At 38.6% G+C, this 24,139-nt stretch overlaps 1 protein-coding gene across 1 annotated transcript in view; it reads left to right on the top strand.

Annotated features, from left to right (window-relative positions):
- Nucleotides 1-19,002: 19,002 nt before the first annotated feature.
- Nucleotides 19,003-24,139, top strand: part of SHCBP1L (SHC binding and spindle associated 1 like) — a 38,781-nt gene continuing 33,644 nt past the window's right edge. The window contains exons 1-2 of the mRNA XM_063107056.1: nucleotides 19,003-19,425; nucleotides 20,232-20,381. Coding sequence (XP_062963126.1) covers nucleotides 19,018-19,425; nucleotides 20,232-20,381 — 558 coding nt within the window. The 5' untranslated portion in view covers nucleotides 19,003-19,017. The remainder of the gene's footprint in view (nucleotides 19,426-20,231; nucleotides 20,382-24,139) is intronic.

Below are 24,139 nucleotides of genomic sequence, written 5' to 3'. Positions count from 1 at the left end.
TCAAGGTTACCAAAGGCCTCCATTGTGCCAGATGGGTAATTTTCTGTTCTCATTATGCTTGGCTCCTCAACAGTATTCAATGCAGTTTTCCCCCTGTCGAAACATTCCACTCCTGTGTTTTTCAGGACATCACACTCTCCTGACATTGCTCACATTCCAATGGCAACTCCTCAGTCTTTGTGGTTAGCTCTTCCTAATCTCCTCTACTCTACCTCTGAACATTGGAGTTCTGTGGAAGTCCTCCCTGAGCCCTTTCTTTCTTTATCTCTATCCATACTTTCTCTAAGAGAACTCACCCATTTCCATGACTTTAAATGCCATTTATTGGTTTTAGACCCTAATTTTATCGACCCTAAGCTTTCCTCTCTGAACTCCAGTTGTGTAATATACTGCTTAGATGACTCAGGGTAAGTTTGAAGTGGAATTTTTCACCATTTATCTAACACTACTGCACTCTTCTGCATCCTAATAAATAGCACTATCATTCTCAGCTATTAAAGCCAGAAGCCTGGGACTAATGCCCCCCTTTTCTTAGCCCCTGCCTATCACTGCATTCTGGAGGTTCTAACTAACCCTCCCACTTCCACTTTTGTAATCCTCCAGTTTATTCTTCCCACAGCAGCTAAAATGACATTTTCATTTATAAATCATGCTCACCCTTCCTTCCTTAAAGATTTCCTGAAAGACTTCCAGTAGTTTGCCAAACTTTTTACCATGGCCTACAAGGACTTTTATATGTGCTTTTGCAAAAATCCATTAGTTGGTCAAGGAATCAACTTAGTGGGTAATGATCAGTATTTAAAAATAAAATTATATAATAGAATAAAAAATATCAGGCATTACATGTTATAAAGGTAGGGCTTGTTTTTATGTAAACATTTCATGTTACTTGAATACTGGGTGAGATGTAGTAAGCCATGGTCAAAAATTTTTGAGAAAAGCTGCCCTGCATAGTTTGTGCCCACCTACGTCTCCAACCTCGTTACATGCCACCCTCCCTGGCTCTGATGCTTCAGTCACACAAGCCTTCTGTCAGCTCTCGCGTAACACACCAAGCCCTTGGCCTTGCAGGGCTGTGCACTTGCTCTGCCTCTGCCTGCACGGTTCCTCCTAGCAGGTTGCCCGTGAATGGCTTCTTTTATCTTTCAGGTCTCAAGTTGAAAGTCCCCAACCCAAAGAAGACTTCTCTGACTAACCTATTTAGTTAGTTTCCCTCTATTATTTTCTGTCTCAGCACCCTGTCTATTTCCTTCAAAACAGTAATAGCAATTCGTAAAAATATATTTTAACAAGATGTTTACATCTGCTTCCTCCAGGAGAATATAAGCTACATGGGAGCAGGAGTCTTGTCAGTCTTTTTGCTGTTTTATCCCAACACCTTGCAACTAAAATGTTACTAAAAACTTGCCATTTGTGAATAAGATCCACATCATATCCCCAGACGTGCCAAAATAAATTATATACTATTATTTGTAAAATATTCATCAGCCTTGACAGTAGTTGTATATTATAGTAGTAGAGGTGAATTTACTTAATAAATTCCTGTCTGACTCAATTTATCTTGTTACTTTGCTGCCTTAATTGGAGCTTGGTGAAGGCTTCCAAAATGCCATTAAAGCCATGTCTAAAATTCTATCTCATTTTTTAGCGTGGCCACACAGCACTGATCAAAAGTTCAATCTTGAGGAAATGAGGCAAACCCTTTTTCTTGACTTGGAGTCCACTTTAACAGCCACCAAAGATCTCTTTGTTTGGTTGGGTGGGTTCAGCTTTATGAATGAATAGCCCCTTTACCAACAAACAATAGCACAGAGTTGGGCCACTAACTAGTTGAGGGGTGTTACTGTACTTGCAGGTAATTATTTCCAGAAATCGAGCAACTATAGAATGTTTCAATTCCTAATGTTTGTTAGAAATTTAACAAACAAACATAAAATGTTTTAAAAACATTTCGAAGATTTTATAGTTTTCTGCTGCAAATTTACTTTCAAATATCCTAGTTTCATATTGAAATTCTAAAAGTTATAAATATTTTTCTTGAAATTATTATGAATTTATAGTTTAGAATCTAAGAGCCTGATTTCATTCATAAGTTTAATTCACTTTCGACTCTCAGATCAAACACAAAGAATTGATACATTGATGAAATGTGTAGTTTACCATTAATACCTTTACCTCTCTAACTATGTTAAACTTACATAGAGGCACAGCTGTGACTTGCAATGTTTATGTCAAGAAGTTAAACATCAAACTTTGAGCAGGGGTTAACCAACAGTCTATTTCTAATAGCTTACGAAGGCAACCCCACTGTATGTCTTTTTTTAAAAGCCACCAGTTAAAAACAACAACAACAGAAAAATCACCAGTTAGTTCTTGTAAGGTCATTGTGGAAATAAACAGCCATGCCTTGCCTCGATGTCCTTAGAAACCACGGAGTCCTTAAAAACCAAAAGTAAACCTCAGGAGGAGAAAAATAACTTTTAAACTTGACCTTTCTCCAAAATTACAGTTACAGTTAAAGTAAACTGAGGCTCCACTTCCACACCTTCTTGTGAATTGGAATATTTCATACTGAGTAAGAGTGTTCTGGTAATGAATCATGCTGAATTTAGCCCATATCTGAAAAATACCACAGCTATTCTTGATTGTTTGACGTTTACTTTCTGACCAGAAAGAATTTCCAAAAAGTATTCATTCTCTCTGTCTCTCTTAGGCTCTGGACCTTTGTTGATAGTGGTACTGCTGTGTATGGGGGAACTTAGGTTGAGTTCTGAATGCTGAAAAGGCATGATTAGATTTATCTAAACTATGCTGTTCAGAAATGTTATTCATATCTTACTGTGTCTTGAATTCATCCCAGTCCATTTTTAGGCAAGATTTCTAGGCAAAATGATTTAATGTTTAAAAGCTCCTGAAACCGTGGATTAAAAAAAAAAAAAAGACACAAAAATTCCAGTAGCTTGTCATTTCTTATTTAATCTTGCTGTCATTTAGATGCCACATTCTTGTATTGAATAGGACTCTTCATTCCTTTGCTGTATCTGTCAATGTTCAATTAAAGGTCTGAACTGCTTTGGGCTCCTCAGTTGGTCTTCAGTTTCTCTTCTGGTGATAAGCAAAATACTTGTACATCTGTTGAGCTATCCTGGCTTCCAACACTGATATAGGGACAGCCTTAGCTCTCTCATGAGGTATACAGTGTCTAGTATTATATTACTATGTCATTAAACAGGAGTAGCCTCTAAGAATGGGTTTCCTGATTGGTAACATTTTAGTTTGACATTGCCATTTGCATTTATGTAATTGCATGATTTAATTTTTAAAATTATATAAGCCAATAAGCTATAAGTTTATTGGAAAGAGAAGTGTTTCTGTAAAAACTAAGTTGAATGCCTTAAAAACCCTCAGTTGATTAAATCACTTAAACTTTTTCAGTTGTCAAATTAGATGAAGATGAAACAATAATAAATATAAATAGCATAAGTAGGTCTGAGAACAAACACCTCAAGCATAATGGAGTAGCCACCTAGCCACAAGAGTTAATGATACAAGCAAGCATCAGGTAGGTCAGATAGGCGGAGGTTGTTAAAAGAGAGTATACATGAATGCTGATTTTAGCCATTTTTATGATAGACCTTATTTTAAAAATACAAGGGTGTGATAAAGTGTGCCCAAGAAATGCAATTGAACAAATGAAGTGAGAGAGACTGATGAATAGTTTAACAATAATGATAATAGAAGTTGAAGCCAATGACTTTTATGGTATGTAAACTATATCTCAATAAAGCTGTAAAAGAAAAAGAGGCTCCAGGATATCTCACAGAATCAGTGGGAGGAATGGCTTGCACCTACATTCCCACGAACAGCACTGAAGAACATGGTACAGAACAAGCCTGCTGAGGACCCACTGCTCCTGGCTCTGCTCACCCCAGCATGGAGGGCACATGGTTGGCCTTGCTTCTGGGGACTGACTTTGCAGTGCTCATGCTGCTGGCCAGCATCAACGCTAACCCCTGGGTGAGAACTCGACCTTACGATCACAGCCATCCTCTCTGCTTCCACACTTGTTTGCAAAATGGGTGTCCTCCACAGAGCCTGGTTCCTCATGTCATTTCTGAAATAAAGTCTCACATGCCTACACCCTAGCTTCAAAGGACCCTAGGAAATCCAGGTTTGGGGGGTTTCTATCTTGGGGAAGTAGAACTCGTAAGGCCAGAGATTTCCTAGAAATAGCAAGAGTGATCAAAAGATGCTCAGCAGCTTGAAAGCATAAGAAATGTCTATATCCACAGCTTTTAATTTTCAGTGGACTTGACTATGTTCAGTCAAATTCTCCTAATCCAGTACTTATGATATCGGAGAGTTCCACATCCAATATGTGGCTTATCAAATTTCTGGTTTTTCCAAAAGAATACAGTAATTAAGATCAATGGTGATTGTGTATACTTCTCCTAGTGCTTAAGAGCACGACCTCTGACTGGAAGCAGACTTTCTGGATTCAAATCCCAGTTTTGCTACTTATTAGCTGTATGACCTTGGGCAATTTACATAGTCTCTCAGTTTCTTCAACTGTAAAGTATAGTGGTAACCTATCCCATACTGGTGTTGTGCGTTTTATTTATTTATCTATCTATCTATCTATCTATCTATCTATTTATTTGTTTGTTTATTTATTTATTTATTTATTTTTATTGAATAGGCATATTCATGGGGTACAAAGCTGACCATCACCACCTGTGCCCAAGATGTGATGGCCAGATCAGTAGTATCAGCATGCCCACTACCACAAATTGTGATTATTCCCCATATCACCTATCCAGTTAACCCTGACCTCCCTCCCCGCTGGCAACCCTGTATATGCTTTCTCCCTCTGCAAGTCCAATGCACCACTGTGGTCTTTCTTCCCCTCCTTCTTTCTCTATTAGCTCCCACTTATGAGTGAGGACAGGTGGTATTTTTCCCTCTGTGCCTGGCTTATTTCACTTAACATAATATTCTCCAAGCTCATCCAGGTTGTTGCGAATGGCAGAATTTCATTCTTTTTTATGGCTGACTAATGTTCCATGGTGTATATATGCCACATTTTCCTTATCTAGTAGTCATCCAGACATCTTGGCTATTGTAAATAGAGCTGTGATGAATATGGGAGTTCAGGTATCCCTTCAACATGATGATTTGCCTTCCTTTGGGTATATACCTAGAAGTGGAATTGCTGGATCATATGGTTGATCTATCTGTAGTTGTCTGAGAAATGAAAAAGAAGACACTACAACTGATACTACAGAAATACAAAAAATATTAGAGACTATTGCAAGCAACTGTATGCCAACAAATTTGAAAACCTGGAAGAAATGGATAAATTTCTGGACACATACAAACTACCAAGGCTAAACCAAGAAGAAATAAAAAACCTGAAAAGACCAATAACAAGCAATGAGATTGAAGGAGTAATCAGCAGTCTCCGAACAAAGAGAAGCCCAGGATTGGATGGTTTTACTGCTGAATTCTACCAAACCTTTAAAGAGGATTTAATACCAATTCTCTTCAAACTATTCCAAAAAAATGAAACAGAGACTATTCTCCTAACCTCATTCTATGAGGCCAGCATCACCCTGATACCAAAACCAGACAAAGATACAACCAAAAAAGAAAACTATCGATCAATTTCTCTGACAAACATAGATGCAAAAATCCTTGATAAAATGCTAACAATCAGAATACAGTGACACACCAAAAAAATTATACACCATGATCAAGTGAGATTCATCCCAGAGATGCAAGGATGGTTCCACATATGCAAGTCAATAAATGTGATACACCACATCAACAAAATCAAGGACAAAAACAATATGATTATATCATAGATGCTGAAAAAGCATTGAACAAAATTCAATATCCCTTCATGATAAAGTCTCTCAGCAAATTAGGTATAGAAGGAAAGTGTCTCAACACAATAAAAGCCATCTACAACAAGCCCACCACCAATATCATCCCAAATGGGAAAAAACTGAAGGCTTTTCCCTTTAAGAACAGGAAAAAGATAAGGATGCCCACTCTCACCACTCCTATTTAACATAGTACTGAGTGTGCTAGCCAGAGCATTTAGGCAAGAGAAATAAAGGGCAACCAGATTGGAAAAGATGAAGTCAAACTGTCCTTATTTGCAGATGACATGATCCTATGCTTAGAAAAACCTAACAACTCTGTCAAAAAGCTCTTAGAGTTGATTAATAATTTCAGTAAGATTGGAGGATACAAAATCAATACCCCCAAATCAGTTGTGTTTATATTCTCCAATAATGAACTAACGGAAAGAGAAATAAAGAAAGTAGCCCATTTACAGTAGCCACCAAAAAAGTAAAATACCTAGGAATCAATTTAACCAAGGTGAAAGATCTCTACAATGTGAACTACAAATCACTACTGAAAGAAAGTAAAGAACACACAAAAAGATGGAAAGATGTTCCATGCTTTTGGATTGGAAGAATTAACATTGTGAAAATTTCCATACTGCCCAAAGCAATCTACAGGTTTAATGCAATCCCCATCAAAATACCAACAACATTCTTCACAGAAATAGAAAAACAATCCTAACATTCATATGGAACAACAAAAGACCCCAAACAGCCAAAACAATCCTGAGCAAAAAAAAAAAAAAAAATCATGCTGGAGGCACAACACTACCTGACTTCAAATTTTACCACAAAGCTATAGCAACCAAAACAGCATGTTACTGGCATAAAAATGGACACTCAGACCAATGGTACAGAATGGAGAACCAAAAATCAACCCACAGACTTACAGCCAACTGATATTTGACACAGGCAACAAAAACATAATTGGGGAAAAGACTGCCTCTTCAATAAATGGTGCTGGAAAAATTGGATATCCATATGCAGAAGAATGAAACTAGACATGCCTCTCTCACCATATACTAAAATCAACTCAAAATGGATTAAAGTCTTAAGTATAAGACCTGAAACTGTAAAGCTACTAAGGGAAAAATATAGAGGAAACACTTCAGGAAGTAGGACTGGGAGTTGTGTGTTTTAAATTAGTCAATATATGTAGAGCTTTTAAAACAGTGCTGGAATGAGTAAGGGTGAGCATACGTACTATAAGGAAATGAGAATGTACTGAACATATGAGCTTTGCACATAACACTTTGTTCAGTACAGTATGTGCAAAGCTCATATATCGAGGCTCAAAGGTGAAGAAGATATGACCCTTGCATTCAATGAGCTGGAAACAAAGTGTGAAAGATACAAATCAATAACTGTGATATAAGACAGATGGCAAAAAGTGTACAATATCGGTACACATAAAATATTAGGAAATTATTAAGTATGGTGAGATTCTTTTCTGCAGGAACCTTGTATGACATTTTGGAATACATCAGGTTTGAGCTATGCCTTAAATAAAGAGTACACATTTGATGGGCAGATATTGGAGGACGGAGAGGAAGACAGCATTCCAAACAGGAATAGAGCAATTTGTACAAAAGCACAGAGGTAAGAAACAGTATGAAAGGAGTCACAAGTGTTTGTGTGACTTTAGCAGAACACAGAGAGTTTAGCAGAACACAAGGCTAGAAAAGGAAGCGTGAACCAAATTGTGGAGTGCTTTACATGCTAATCTGGGGAGATGTGCCTGATTTTGAATGAATAAAATCTTCAATCATAGCAGGAGAGTCCCAGCCCATCTCAAATCATTCTACCCCCAAACAATCCATTTTTCCTAGTCCAGTAGTTACCCATATTCTAAACTCTTTAGAATGGCTAACTTTTCAAGGCTGCAAAGTAAAATGAATTACATTTACGAGACAAATTGGAACCTGTTTGGAACTAGCCTTGACTGGAGTTTTCCAGTTCCCCATTACTATTTTCTTCTCTGAGCTGCCTAAAGGTGGTTTTTATTATCTCAACAGGCAAAAGCCAGTTAAAACTATTCAGTGATTCAAGTTTTTCAGCATTTATGAGGCAAAGACATGACTGCTCTTCCCACTCACCTCTCTAGCAGCTTGTTTCTCTCCTTTTGCTCACTCTCTCTGAGATCAAAGAGAATGATATGGGGAAACTATGTTTAAGACAAACAGTTCATTATCAAAATGTACTCATTTCCCCTTTTGTCAGTGTTAGGTATGTTCCCTCCAGCAACAAATCACCAGAAAAAAGTATGGGTGAGTGACTCCCTTGAACAGCGCTTGTTCACATAGGTTCCCTTGGGCCCTAAGTCCCTTGGCCAGCCCAGATCTGGCAGGAGTCCCGGGTCAGTCCAGCGTTCCAGCACCTCTCACCCTGCAATAATTCCTTCACTCAGTGAGCCTTCCAAACCTGCAACTAATGAGTGGACTCAAGAAATGTGTTTCCCAGTGAAATGTACTTATGGCTTAGACTTAAAACATATGAAATGAATCAGAGTTAAAGAGTATTCTGAAAGAAGTAGGATTTGGAATTCCTAGTGATAGGGAACAAACGTACTATTGTTAAAACCTTGGTGTGACTCTGCTTAAGTCCATGCTCCATAAATTTCATTCTATGACTCAAAACCAAAACAGGAAATTCACTTGTTCTGTTAAATACCTGGTTGCTTTTGTAGTATGTGTAATATAAATTATTGGTTATTTAAAAAAGAAAGAAAGCATAGGGATTTATTGGCCCATATAATTGATGAGTCCAGAGGTAGTTCTGAGCTTCAGGCATAGTTGGATCAGGACTCTGGATTTCCTTCTTTCTGCCCTTGTGCATGCTGGCTTTGTACCCAGGCTGGCTTCCCTCCTGGTTGCAGGAGAACTCTCAGCAGTAGGGCTACTTGCTGGAAAATGATCTTATAATTTCACTGTAGGTTTAATGAATTGTTTTACTTTCCTTCAAAATCAAGCGGGTGCTGCATTACACAAAGGCAGGGTCTTTGACAGATGGTTCTTCAAAGTATCAAAGTGCTGAAGCACCAAACTTCTGGTTTTGGACAAGGGTCATCATGGGTACTGTGGGTGTCCTCAATGTCCAAGCCTGTATGGTCTCTTCCAGCTGGATAGCAATGCTGGTCAAATGTCAGGGCAGCACCTGGGCCTTTGCTTATTTGCAAGCCCTTATATGCAGGGCTAAGCCTTCTTGCATTGCCACATGGCCAACTTTCCTCAGAGTCCCTCCACTACTGGTTACTTTTAAGGGATTTGGAAAATGAAGCATTGGATATAGTAAAACGTTAAGACCAATTTCTAAGGACATAGAAGAAGCCTTAAAAATATAGTGAAAAAAGCATTTTAATGTATCATTTTCTATTTATTACTATATTTTAGTATGCAGGGTTGTTCTATTTCAGGCCCAATTGTTAAGTAAATGAGCTAATTTGTATTATTGCCTGAAATAACATTGAAGACATTTTCTGTGTGGTACAGCCTGTGTTTGGGAGTGTGTGGGTGTATATACGTGTATGGACTATGTGCCAGGGGTGGGAGTAGGGGACATAGTCAGGAAAGTGAGAATTAGTTTCTGTTGCTGAGCTAAGCAGCAGGTAACATAAACTAAGCACAACTACATGCCAATCTCTGTTTTAAGCTCTTTATGTAGATATCTCATTTAATTCTCATAACCACCCAATGATGTAAGTTCAATTATTATTCCCAGTTACAGATGGAGAAACTGAAGTTCTGAAAGGCAAATAAATTTCTCAAGGTTGCACAGCTAGAAATGGGCTGGCAGGGCTTTGCATCCATATAGTCTGTCTCCAAAGGGTGAGGGCTAAACCACTAACGTGTGCTGGCTTCCAGAGTGCTTTACCCTGATGTGTACGTTTGATGTCCTCTAGTAATATGACAGAAAATGTCAACCATCTCCAAAAATGTCCTCTGGGATGCCTTTTCTCTGGAACTCCGAAGACTTATGGTTCAGCATCAGGAATCAAAGAGCTTGCCTAAACTAAGCTTTTTTCACCCCAGGAAATATTTCATTTCTACCAGTGTAATGACCCTCTTCCTTTTCATATAATTCAACAAGCTTCAAAACTGAGACAGAGCTACTATTTGATTCTTGGAAATATATTTTTTTGATTGTGAAAGAAATACATGCAAATTGAAAACTTTTTAAGGAAAGAAAACATGGAAATATTTAAAGAACCACATAAAAATCCCCTAAATCTCCGGAGATAATAACTGTTAACATTTTTGTGCATTTTTTTTTTAGCACATACAGCTTCATATTGTGCTTTTCATATATGGTTACGTTGTGAACATTTTCCCATAATTCTTGAGGGCAACAACTGTGTTTATCTTGATCAACATTATATTCCCGGGACCTAGCACAGTACCTGGCATATAACAATTAGCACCTAACTAGTAATATCTAATTATTTGATTTAATAAGTATTTTTTGAATGACTGACTGACATTGTATATGCTTCCAAAACTCTTTAAGAAGCCATATAATTATGAATCTATGGAAAAAATGAAACCGTGAAATCACATTAAGATACTACATTACTCATTTTCTGAGGTTTCACCAGGGTAAAAGGTAAAGTAGTATAACAGAAAGAACTCTGAGGCAGGAGTCAGGTGGCAGCTCTTGCTTAGCTCAGCCATTGTACACAGAATGCACTCTCCATTTTACTTCTTAACACCTCGGTTTCCTCATTTGTGATATGAGGAGGTTGATTGGACTGCTTGGTAAGATTCCCTTCTATTTTTACACTATGTCATTTTCTTTCTTTGAAAGAGTTTTAATATTTTTAAAAAGATGTTGAAATAGTATATAAATATGGTTCATTAAAAAATATGTAAATTATACAGAATTCTGTAGGTTAACACATGAAATTCCTCTTTTATAACCACCCTCTTCCCAATACTATTGTCCTCCCCAAAGATTACAATGGGTATAGTTTGATGTTTGGATGTTCTTTTATCCTTTTTCCATGGTTGTATATATGGCCAAATATGAATATGGAATTTAAAAACACCACAAATAGGATCATATTATAGGTATTATTCTGATAATTGTTCCCCTCCCCCCCCCATTTCCCGATAATATGTCTTTGGAACTCTTTCGAAGTCAGTGCATCTATATTGACCTCAACGTGAGGTTATTTAACCATTCCACTAGCGATAGAAATAGTTTGTTTCCAGTTTGACACTATTATAAATGATGCTACAGTAAGCATCCTTCTACTGCCATAGCATGGTAGTTAACAGCCTGAACTTTGGGATCAGACTGCCTGCATTTGAATCCTAGCTCCACCACTTCATAGCTGTTACTGAACCTGTCCGTGCCTCAGTTTTCTCATCAATAAAATGGGACTGCCAGGATGTTTTTAGAATTAAATTAGTCAACATATATAAAGTTCTTGAACTGTGCCGGGCACATAGTGAGTACTAATATCATCATTATTATAATTATTATAAATAACATTTTTGTGTACATGTGCACACATTTCTGGGGAACTGATTTCTAGAGATAATAGAATTGCTGGGTTGAAGCTATGCACATTTAAAATATTGAAAGTTTTTGCCAAATTGCCTCCCTAAAAGGCTTTACCAATTTCTACTTCCATCGACTGTGGTTGAGAGCACCTGTTGTCTTGTACTTTTGATAGACCAGTTACTATATTTTAAGTATTTGTCCTTTTATTACATATCTGTGCACTTTTCAAATTGTAGTTTAATTGTAGGCTAATTAGTGTCCTTTGCTATCAAAACTGAAATGTAAGGCTTCTAATAGTTATTAAGACGAGTTTGGGCCATTAGCTTTTTATCCAGGTAGCGGTAGAGGTTTTAGCTTGTGCCTTGTCCATATCCTCTACTGCCTCTCTTTAGTGGAGTTCATGTGCCCTTAAACATGTATTGTAGTTCTTTTCTTTTATGTGGTTCATGCAAAATGAAATTGAAATTTTGTATTTATTTCAAAGAGAGCTAAGAACAAAATCAGAACACAAAAGTATCAGAGGGTTAGTATGCATTGCCAAAGGCTGCAGATTTAGCAGAACATCACGTCTGAGGTTAAAGAAGTGTTAGTCATTAGAGAAATGTGTCTGAGCTTGTCCTTTAGCAAAGTGGTGGGCAGGCGGCTTCTGAGTCAGGGCTTGAGCTGTGCCAGGCTGAAGGAATGCTTCAGGCACCACCCAGCCCTCGGGGACTGGGGCCCTTCAACAGCCGGAAAGCTCTCCAGTGCCCTCCTCTGGCCAAAGCAGTGAGACACACACTTCAAATCTGTTTCTGTATTTTAAAACCATTTCGAGTATTTGTTCACAAAGTTAATGTGAAAGAGTTGAGAAGGAAAAAATCAGTGTTCTAAGAGAAAAAAATTACTTGAGAATAAATTGCTGACTGGAGTGTTTGTTAATACTTTTTTATTTGTTCAGTTGAGGAAACCAAAAGGAAAGATAAATACAACTGTATTTCACAGCATCCTCTTGTGTGCACCTCCAAAATAGCAAAGACCAAGCCTCCACCATATAAAACTTCCAAAATTCCTAAATCCCCAGATGTACTCATTTAGTGTGTTCTGACCAATATGAGTCTTATTAAAACTCCTACCATGTAGAGGAATATGAAAATAATGTGTTAGAAATATTAAAGACTTTCTAAAACTGTAGTTACTCTTTATTTACCTATGTCCCTTATAACTGAACTGCCCTCTGGGAATGACTTGGTGATGGAAAAAAATGTTCCTTCCCTTGCAGCTGTGAAAGTCCAAGATTTTCCTCTTGACCTTCAGATCTTTACTCAAATATCACCTTATGGGTGAAACCATCCCTCCCTACTCTATATAAAAATTGTATCCTCTGCCCCACCCTCTAAAACTTTCTTATCCTGCTCTATCCCATCCCTCTCCATATTTTTATTCTCCACAGCACTTACCATCTACTATACTGTAAATTTTACTTTTAAAAATTGAGATATGATTAATGTTGCCCATTTAAAGAGTACAACTCGGTGGTCTTTAGTTCTCAGAGTTGTGCAACCATCCTCTCAATAAATTTTAGTGCATTCTCATCACCTCCAAAAGAAACCCAGGACCCATTAGCAATCGGCTCCCATTTCCTCTCAAACTCAGGCCCTGCCCTTTTCACTCTTTAAAAAAAATTATATTTTTGTCTGTCTCCCCAACAAGAATGCAAGCTCAGATATTTTTGTGTGTTTGCTATATCACCAGCACCCAATGCCACGCTGGCACAGAGTGGGTGGTCAGTACATATCTGCAAAAGAAGTCATTCTCCCCCTTCCTCTGTGCAAGCTCAAGCCTGCTGCTGATGGGATCCTTCAGTTCCTCTTAATTCTGGTCCTAACTTTGAGTAGTCGTCACTAGGATAAAGGGAAGGTGAGTCCTCCAGGACACTGCTGTCTCTCCAGTACATCCCCCCGCTTCCAGAACTGGCTATATCACACTCCAACCCTTATTATATCTCTATAGTTATATCGAGCAGATCCGCTTTGCTCCTGACCCTAAGCCTCTGCACTTGATAATAATGAAATATCAAGGAAACTCTGAGTCTGGGTGGATCTCTGAAATGTCAGTGACTTGCTTATTTTTTGTTTTGCTTAGACCCAGCTGTAATTACTTAGGAATGTGTTGCTCTTTCCTTCTAAAAGAAAAGATCTCAAAGAGTTATATGCTCAGGGACTGCAGGGTGAAAGAATTTACAGGCCTACTTTCTGCTTCACAGTGAGCCATGAAGAAAAGCAGTTTTGATTAGAAATATTTTTCTGGTAGAAAATGATGAATTTTAATTTTAAAATAAGCTTTTGTAACTCAGATCATTTGTATGTTAGACACTGCCCATGGATTTAACCCAGAGCTCCCTCAGATAGCCCAACCCTAAGGTAATAACAGCATACAAATATTCACATTGGTTTATAGAATTTAGTAGACATGCATTTGGAGCCCACAGTATGACAGCCCTGTGCTAGATAAACTCTGCAGTGGACATAAAGATGAGCAGAAAATGATCCTGGTGTCAAGGAGGTAACAATGTAGGGGGAGAGAAGAAGAGTTCTACTATAGTTGTGCAATCCTTAGAACTTTCTGTAGTCAGATGTCAAGCACTGTTTTAAGTATTGGGGATAGAAAATTATGAATGTCATTGTCCCTTCACATGAAGTGTTTCCGGTGTAGAATACTGTACAGAAAGTTCTCTGAGAACTCTGGGGAAGTAAAGTTTAGTTTGACTAGAGCCATGTATTAGAACCTGGCCTAGAATAATTCCGACAGGAGGAGACAAGCAAGGGCATTCTAGGTGAAGAAAATAGCATAAGCAAGGTAGGACAACGACTTCTGGTCAGATCTCTGGGAACAAGAAATAAAGAAAGATGCCCAGAACCTTAAAATTCTTAAATTCAATTCTGCCATAGCCAAGCATCCTGTTCAAGTTTTTGTGAGAAACAACACAAGACCAAGAAGTTTTGGCCACAAAACTCAATGTGGAAACTAGCTCATGTATGCAGGGGCCAAAGCCTCTTTTGTCACCGTTAGCAGGCCTGAGTCCTAGTGTCCCCACAAGCCCAGCAGCAGCCTGTCCTCTCTACCCAGGCACCCCCTCAGCTATCAGTCTCATGCGTCTTACACTACAATGGCAAGGAAGAGCCAATTCAAGAAAAAACCTTCAAGGAAAAAGAGGAGAAATGAGTTTTTTCCCCAAGATATGGAGCAGAGCTGGCATCATTTAGCATCCAAGGCCTCGCTAGTTGGAATCGCTAATCAAATGTGAGGCTTGTTTTAATTAATGTGTGAAAGCACAGACATTTAACGTTGATGGGATGCTTACCACGTGTCAGGCACTATGCTAAACACTGAGTGTACATAATCTCATTACCACAAGACCGTTCATGTAAGTTTCATTTTACAGGCAAGGAAACCAAGGCCTTAGAGAGGAGAAAGTTATGATTACGTCATAGCCAAGCCATTGAATGCAGGCAGGATGGCCCGTGCCCTGCTTTGATCACTCATTATACAATATAACTTTAGCAAAGAAATGAACTGAGAGAAAGCACTGGAGGAAAAGAAAGTTTGAAGACATGAGTCTAATGAGAGCAGCTATATGGACGATCAAGCTTTTCAAGTCCTTTGCATGGCTCCATCCTAAAGTCACTTGAATGCCAACCTAAGGAATAGGGTGACTAACATTGTATAGGCTAATGTAGTTGCCTAATTTTCTGTCAATACCCAGCACTAAGATGAATTGACTTCCAGAAAATAATCTCAAATACTGGAACTAACCCTGGCTTCTAGGCCAATAGCTCAGGTGAGTCAGCATCAAGTCCACTTTTGTAGAGTTCTGTTCTGTCTTACATCCCAGTTCTGATAACTGCATGTAGTGAATGCTGTGGGATGCTGTCCCAATCTCCCTGTTAGGACCAAGACATTCATTCTCCCGGCTCCTATGAATGTTGGCTGCTAAAGGCTCATAGCTGAGTCCCTCCCTGGGAGTTGCTCTTGGCCAAAAGGAGCTCCACAACCAAGGTTATGCCTCCACTCTGTGGGCAGCCCATATCCAATGACTGGCAGATGTAGAGATGCAAAAGCCCATCCCCCTGCCTTAATGCAGGACAACTGTAAGGGGCCATCTCTACGAATGGCTGAGGGACTCTGTTACAAATGTTTCACGGTCCAGTAACTCTCTTTACCTATTCCCGTTTCCCTCATTCTTTTACAGATGTTATGCTCAAAAGCACTTTCCCAAGTCCTTTTTCTGCAAATCATTGCTTTAGAATCTGTTTTCCAGGAAATCCAACCTAAGATGGTGGATGTGTAAGCAGACTATATGATGTTATTTTGGAGCTGGACCACCTGCTAGCTCACTATGAATGAGGATACTGCTGTTGGTAGGTAGAATAGTGATAGCTTCTAGCATGCTATGCAGGGGCAATTGTTAAAAATCTTCATAGTTTGTGAAAGGGAAGAGAATGCACTGGTGGTATAATATCTCAGGAGTCTGAGAGGCTTTGTGGAAGTAGAAATTGTAAGGACTATGGAATCAAATGGTTCTTGCTTAATCTTATTGATTGATTGGCTAAAGACAAAGGAAGGCTGAGGTGATTAATCACCAATTTAAGGTGAAGTGTGGAAGCCAGGGGGCCTCCATTGCAGCACATAAAAAGATTCTCATTTCCTGCTGGAGGGCAGAAAAAAGTCCCAAGTTTTTATAAGGATAATGAAGTTCCAAAGAAGATTGAGTTTTTAGCCTGAAGAGGACTACTGTGCCAAAGTCAGGTTCTGATTGAGGAGTAGGATACTGAGACAGGAGAGGGATATCGTGGTTGATATTCTTGAAAACATTGAATCCCCAGATAATATGGAAAAGAAATGAATACATCCTTTTTGGGAAACAACTTGGCAATACTGAGAGCCTTAAAACGTTTATATATCTTGACTCAATGATGTAGAGCGCACTAACGTTAATAAAGCAAATGTATTTCACAGGGCCTAGCCTCCAAAGCCCTGTAGTTTCAGGTTTAGCCTAACTTTTAAAAATTACACATAGAAATGTTAAGCTTGCAAAAGACAGGAAAATTTCCCCAGGCTAAAGTCTCTGTTGTAGTTAAAGAATTGTAACACAGCAAAGTTGCTGGCTCAAGGACAGACATCCTCGGTGCATTTTAAACTACTGATTGATATGTTAAGAAAATTACTTGATTGTTACGTAAACATGCTAAGGAAATTGCTCTAGGGAAAGAAAGGGTTTGATAAGAACAAGCTTTTGTTGGTGGACTGACTTAACTTTTTACTAATTGCATTATGGAATGTCACTTTGTTATTTCACTGATGTTACCAGCTTCTATTGTTAAACTATACTTAGCCATAACTCCACCTATGTTCCTTTTCTTTAGCTTTCTGGCCTGGGGAATAAATACTGAGAAAGAACCCCAGTTCGGTGTTAATCTTCCAAGGAGGAATGCCTCTCTCTTGAGGGTTCCTGGAAATTAACCCCTCCAGGGCTTCTCACTGCTCAGAAGAAATGGGCTTTGAGTAATCCTTTGCATCTCCGACACCCTGGGGGTGAGAGATGACACAATGATCCCACTTTCCTCTAGGGGAAAGATCTGAAATATAAGCAAAATCTCATGCAAAATATCCAAAATGGCATATCTAATAACAATTAATGTATCCTGAACACCTGAAAATATAAGGTTATACAAATTTCATTCATATAAAGAAATTGTATGCAGCTATTGAAAATTGTGTTTAAATGATTAGTAATGATATGAAAATACTTACAATATACAAAGTAAGAAACCAAAATATAAAACTTTATATGATCTAAACTTTGCAATAGTGCGATAGGAAAAAATATTGAAAGTCAGTATACCAAAATCTAACAATAGTTGTTGTGAGTATTGGAATTACAGCTGATTTGAGTTTTCTTCTTTCTTATGCTTTCTTTGTATTGCCCAAATTGGCTCAGGGTACAGGTATTGCTTTCAAAATTAATAAAAAGCAATAAAGATTATTTTTAAAAAGACTTAGCTTAAGTATCACTTCTTTTGGGAAAAAAGTTCCCTTTCTTTCACAATATGGGTTAAAATACACACACACACACACACACACACACACACACACACACAATCATGGTCCTTACCAAACACAACCATCTACTGACCCATCTGCACAATTTGCTAGGATTATGAAGGCATCTTTTATCTTTATAATTTGACGTCTATGCATTGACTGGCACATAGCAGGTTCATAACAAATACTTGTCTGCTTCTTGGCGGACAGGGGACTGTTGTCGTTTTGAACTTTGGACCAGGACAGGCAGTCTTTATTATTCTGAACCTGAGAATTAAAAAACTAATAATTTGTTAAAAACAAACTGTTTTTGAAGAAACATTAGAAAAAGAGATTTTAGTTTTGGTGAGTGAAATCTGTGATAGTTAGGTGTCCTCTTAAACAAAGGCCAGGACTCCTGACAAAAGGTATTAACTACGAATAGTCAAAACATGATGCATGTTGTAATTATTCCCTGAACTACAGTAACATGATATTAATACTAATATTTTCCTCACAATAAACTCGGAATTTAACACAGTGTCCTTCCAGATGAGTGTGAAGGAAAGCAGGTGTTCTCCCAGTGCTGTTCTCCTCCTTGGGATCTGTCAGCCCCGCTGCAATATTTCACAGCGAGGCTGTAAACAAACGTTATTCCAATTGGCTTAACTCATACTGGATAGTGAAATACCAGAAATGAGTGGTTTCTGTTGTTCTCTAAAATGTGTTGTCTTGAGCAGACTTTTACTGTGAAAATGTTGATAGTCTGCACACGTTACTCCCAGCTGGAAATGTGTCCAGTTTAATAGTTACATAATATGATCTTCTATGTGACAGTTTTGAGCAGCACAACAGGGACAAGAAAACAGACTAATGTGTCCTTGATATTACCACATGTTGGCAAAAAGTGATCATCCTGTTTAAATGTAAAGGAAATTTTATTTTAGGAACCTTGTGAATGGGGGGGGGGGAATCTAGGTCGCTGGATTTGTCACCAGGGTTTTCTCCATTAATAACTAAAAGGTTCCCGTTACTATCGCCTCCCAGTGTGAAGGTTGTTTGTGCAGATACACGTGTGAGGAGTGGGAGGTGGGGCATTTGTTAGGTCCTGATGACGCGGGGTGTGAATCACTATCACCCTGAAACGTATGAGGACCCTAAAGAATTACCCACTTAGAGAGAGAATTCCGTCGTGCAGTGGTTCTCAGGAGAGAGCAGTGGCCTTAGAGCGAGCGCCGTGGGGCTCGGCTCGCACCCCTTGGTGTGGGCACCTCCCTGAGCCGCTCGCCGACACTCTCCACCCTGTCCCCACACCTGCCCGGAGCCCGGGCGCCCCGCCCGGTCCCACCCAGTTCCGAACCGCGCCCCCAGCACCCAGACCCCCCCTCAAGCCCCGCCCCCGGCATCCCCCCCTCCACGGGACCCTCGAGCCCCCGCGCTGGCTCGTTGCGGACACTGAGGGCGCAGCGCGCCCATTGGCCAGCGCGGCTCAGGGCGGGAAAAGTGGCTAACGGCTGCGGCTGGCCCTCGGGGCGGCGAGGCAATGGCGTCGGGGCCCAGGGCTGCGGTGCCTGAGGACTCGGTCCGCACCATCAGCCCGGGCAGGCGAGGCGGGAAGGCTGTCTCCACGTCCCCCGGGAACGCGACGGCGGCGGCCTCCCTGACGAGCACCGCGTCCCGGGTGCGGTCCGTGGTGGCCTCCGCTCGGCCGGTGAAGGGGAAAGCGGGTCGGGAGGCGGCCCGGCGGCGGCTCCAGCTGCTGCCCGGGTCTCAGGCCGAGGGCCCGGGAGAGGCGGCCGAGGAGGAGGAAGCGGCGCCCCTTTTCTCGGTGCCTGGGGAAGATGAGGAGGAGGCGCAGCCCCTGCCCCCAGTCTGCGTGTCCCCTATGACGGGGATGTGGCGGGACCAGAAGGTGGCGCTGTATTGCGACGAGGTGCTGCAGGGCTGTAAGGTGAGGGCAATAGCGCAGGGCCTGGAGGAGAAGGGAACTGGGATCTGCCTCTTCGGGTGATGGGCGTACAAAGGGCACAAAGAAAACCCGCGTTTCAAAAAATTAAATTAATTCAACCTTTGTAGAGTTTCCATCTTATAAGGAGGTACCCAGGCCCTGTCCTACAGGAGTTAAGATTTTAGATTTTCTGTCAAATAGAAAGTATTGTGTTAAGGGGACAGCCCTGGGCCGGCCTGTGGCTCACGTGGGAGAGCGTGGTGCTGACAAGACCAAGTCAAAGGTTAAGATCCCCTTACCGGTCATCTTTAAAAAAAAAAAAAAAAAAAAAAAAAGTCAAATGGGCAAATATTTATTGAATGCTTAATACGCTCATGCATTTTATAGAACAGAGTGTTATTTTAATTTTTTATATACCAAATATGTTTTAAGTAGGCCATTACATCTTTAAAGTTCAGAAAAAATTACTGTTTTTAAACATAATAATTACTATGTTTTTAATATGTATAATTAAATTCCTTCTGCTGAGTGGATTAATAAAACAAATAATTTGAAGACATAAATAATAAGTAGATGTCTCGTCACTGAATTACTCTGAGTGAATGGATCTCTTTTAATTTTTTAATTTTATGGGGTTTTCCATTAAGTATAGTTTTGGTTAAAATATATAATTTTCAGGTTTTATGAAAAACCTTTATTTAAGGCAGTATTTGTTCCATTTTAAAATAGAAGTCAGTAAAAGTATTTAGTTACAAATAAATCTATAGTTTCACATATTTATACATATTTATATATTTTTATTTTGTTAGGCAGAAGATGCTGATGAGGCTATGAGTATATATCTGTCAGAAAAATTAAAGTTGAAAGACAAATGGCTTGGAGTCTGGAAGACTGATCCTGAGTTATTCTTCGTGAAATATGAAGAAGATTCTATTCCTTTTGTTGGTATACTGGTTGAGGTAAATAAATCTTACTTGATCTTTATTCTTTTGAGTGAAATTATAGTTCTTTTTACAACTGAAATATGATCTTATTAATTCGGAGCTTTGATACTTATACAAGGGTTGACAAAAGTTTACTTCTATTTTAAGTTTCTAAGCAAAAGTGTAAAAAGAAGGTAGGGGGAATATTAACACCCATTTACCTGTCAACAGTTATCATTAAGTAGAATCTAGTGGTATTAGACTATATTAGCCTCATTTCAATTATTCAAATATAAAAAAACAAAAGTGTATTTCTTGAAAAATTAATTTAGGCTTTAATAAAATTTTTTCCGTCATTTTCCTTTAATCTTGGTTTATCTGAATTATGAGGTTTAGTTAGTTCAGATGAGGAAAGAAAAAGAAATGGATGAGAAAACTGTTGGTAAAATTTGAGATTTTTTTCCTTTGAAAAGTACCCTTTCAGTACTTTTCAACTTCCAAGTCTTCATCTGATAAGATTTTCCTTTTTAGGTCTGTAGGCTAAACATTGTGGCATAGTTAATGTTACAAATTTGATTCCCTTAAAGATTAATTATCCTCGTACAGAAATTAGTATTTATATTCATAAATGCTATCCCTGCCCCAGATAGATATTTTAAATCTGTAGATTTGGTCACGAGAAAAACTTGTGTTTGAAACTCATTATTTTAAACACTACCTGGAAACAATTAAATAAGTGTTCTATGAAAAGTAAGTTAGTGGCAGTTTACAAAGAATGACATATTTTCAGCCTCAGAGATTACAAAGGAATATAAAAGAGTTTGGGATTAGTTAATTTTTTATAATACTCTATTTTTAATGTTTTTTGGGGATTTGCTCATCTTTAGACTTTCAGTAGCTTTTGCCTGGATCTTTTATAACTTCTTTGGACTTTTTTCATCTGGTTAAAATAAAAGGAGGTGGACTGTGTATCACTGGCTTTAACTTTTTTTTTTAGCTGTATGTTTGACTCAAGTCTTATGGGGAAGCCTAGCATATATAGCACACTAAAGCAAATTATTTCTGATTGAAATAAGGGATGGTATCCTAGCAATTGCTTGGCTTCTCTCTTAACACCTTATTATTGTCCTGATACTCCATTAAACTTTTCAAGATCTCTAAAGTTCTGTGGAAATGCACTGGATTAGGTTTTCTAAGTGTTCTGTCAAATTCTAAGATTTTACATGCAACGCATTGATTATTTAATTTTTCTCTGCCTTATTCCAAAAAGTAACAAGCAAAATTACAAATGATTAGATTACTTTAGAATGCTCTAGAGGCTGCTAATGTCCTTTAAACATTAGAAAGGTAGGATGAAAAGAGAGAACAGAAAAAAAAAGCAGAATACTGTATTGTCAGATTCTAATTCTTTTAATAATGTGGCAGTAAATCAAGTGAGAATAGCTCTTCGGACCTCTTAAGATAGTGCTGCAGAATACAAACTTTGTTTTGTCTTTCTGTGCTTCTTTAGTCTCACTTGCACTGAAGTATCAATGATGCTATATGCTATGGTTTGAATGTTTGTCTTCTCCAGAACTTATGTTGAAACTTAATCCCCAAAGTGGCAGTATTGAGAGGTGGGGCATTTAAAAGGTGATTGGGTCATTAGGGCTCTGCCCTCATGAATGGATTAATCTATTCATGGATTAATGGATTAATGAGTTAATGGGTTATCATGGAGTGGACTGATGGCTTTATAAGAAGAGGAGGAGTGACCAGGGCTAGCACACTCAGTCACCTTGCCATGTGATTCCCTGCATTGCCTTGGGACTCTGTGGAGAGTCCTCCCTCACCAGATGCAGCCCTTCAACCTTGGACTTCCTAGCCTCCAGAACTGTAAGAAATAAATTTTGTTTCTTTATAAATTACCCCATTTCAGGTACTCTGTTATAAGCAACAGAAAATAATCTAAAACACTATATAATGCTCTTTGTTCTGAAGTCACAATAATTTATCCCTGTGGACCGGAATCTCTTTTTTTCAGATGCTGTATTAGTTTTCTATTGCTGCCATAACAAATTACCAGAGACCTGACAGTACGAACAATACCAATTTATAATCTTATGACTCTATAGGTCAGAAGTCTAACACAGGCCTAACTGGGCTAAAATCAAGTATAGGCAATGCTGCATACCTTTATGGAGGCTCTAGGGGAGAATCATTTCCTTTCCTTTTATAGCCTCTAGAAGCTGTCTGTATTCTGTGGCTTCTGGCCCCTTCCTCCATCTCTTCACAGTGCATTTCTCTGGTTCTCTGCAGGCTGTAAAGGTAGTTCCCTTTTAAAGGACTCATGTGATTAGAATGGGCCCAACTGGGTAATCAAGTATAACTTCTGAATTCTCAGTGTTTTTAAGTGTAATCACATTTGCCAAGTCCCTTGTGCCATGTAAAGTAACATATTCACAGGTTCCAAGGATTAGGACACAGACATCTTTGGAGGCCATTATTCTCTCTACCACAGATTCATACAACAAGAAACAAACAAAAAACTTGGAAACATAATATTTGATTGGAAGGAAATCTAGCATATACTTAATTTTGGTTACAAAGTGGTCCAGAAATTAAGGAAACTGTTTTTTATAACCTCTGTAGAAAGCAGTTTGGCAAAATAAATCAAGAACTTTAAAATAATTTACTTAATTTCTGGAAATTTATTCTATGGAAATTAGAAAGGCAGAAAAAGATTTATGTATTATGGTGATCACAGTGATATTTACAAAATTAGAAAATTGGGAATACCACAAAAGTTTAATAATAGGATGCTGGTCAAATAAACGATGACCTATCCACAAAATGGAATATTGCGTAGTCTGGGGCTGGCCAGTTAGCTCATTTGGTGTTAGGGCATGGTGCTGATAACACCAAGGTTCAGTATTTGATTCCTGTACTGGCCAGCCACCAAATAAATAAATGAATAAATAAATAAAGTAAAAAATTTAAAAAGAGAATATTAATGTGTCATAAAACTTACATTAACAAAAAAACTATTAATGACTTAGAAAAGTGCTCATTGTTTAATGTAAAATGAAATGGAAGACAAAACTAGATAGTGTGATCCAATTATGTAAATTAGGTAAATACATAAGAATGAAGCTGGAAGATAAGAAGCAAAAGGTTAACAGTGGTTTTATCTCTGGTGATAGGATTATGGTTGATATTAAAATTTTGTGCAAACAGCATATACTAGTCACTATCAATAAGTTTTTTTGTAGGTACCTATTTCCCAATCTCCAATTTTTTTGTCAACATGCTTTAAAACTTTATTTATATTCCTTGATCAGGCTTAGAGAATATTTGATTTGAAGAGGCTTAAGGGAACTTTTACTGGATTTTGGAAACTGGCCCATTTTCCTGATTTGAATGTATCATAGTTTTAAAGAGGGAAACTAATCACTTTGAGCTGCTCTCAAACATTTACATCTTGCAGGGCCAGCCCGTGTCTCACTTGGGAGAGTGTGGTGCTGATAACACCAAGGCCACGGGTTCGGATCCCTATACAGGGATGGCCGGTTAGCTCACTTCAGAGAGCGTGGTGCTGACAACACCAAGTCAAGGGTTAAGGTCCCCTTATCAATCATCTTTAAAAAAAAAAAAAAAAAAAAATTTGCATCTTGCATTATGATTATTTCCACAATGGTTATTTCTATCACCCTAACTTCAGTAGTAGACTTATTTGTTTTAGAGCCTGTTCTAGCTACCTGTTTTGTCTTGATTTATAACTTACTTTCTGAACTTTCTGAGAGGCCTTTAAATGC

Source organism: Cynocephalus volans, chromosome 8 (assembly GCF_027409185.1).
Source record: "Cynocephalus volans isolate mCynVol1 chromosome 8, mCynVol1.pri, whole genome shotgun sequence".
NCBI lineage: Eukaryota > Metazoa > Chordata > Mammalia > Dermoptera > Cynocephalidae > Cynocephalus > Cynocephalus volans.
Note: the sequence above shows the minus strand (reverse complement) of the source record. Positions and strands in the feature narration are given on the sequence as shown.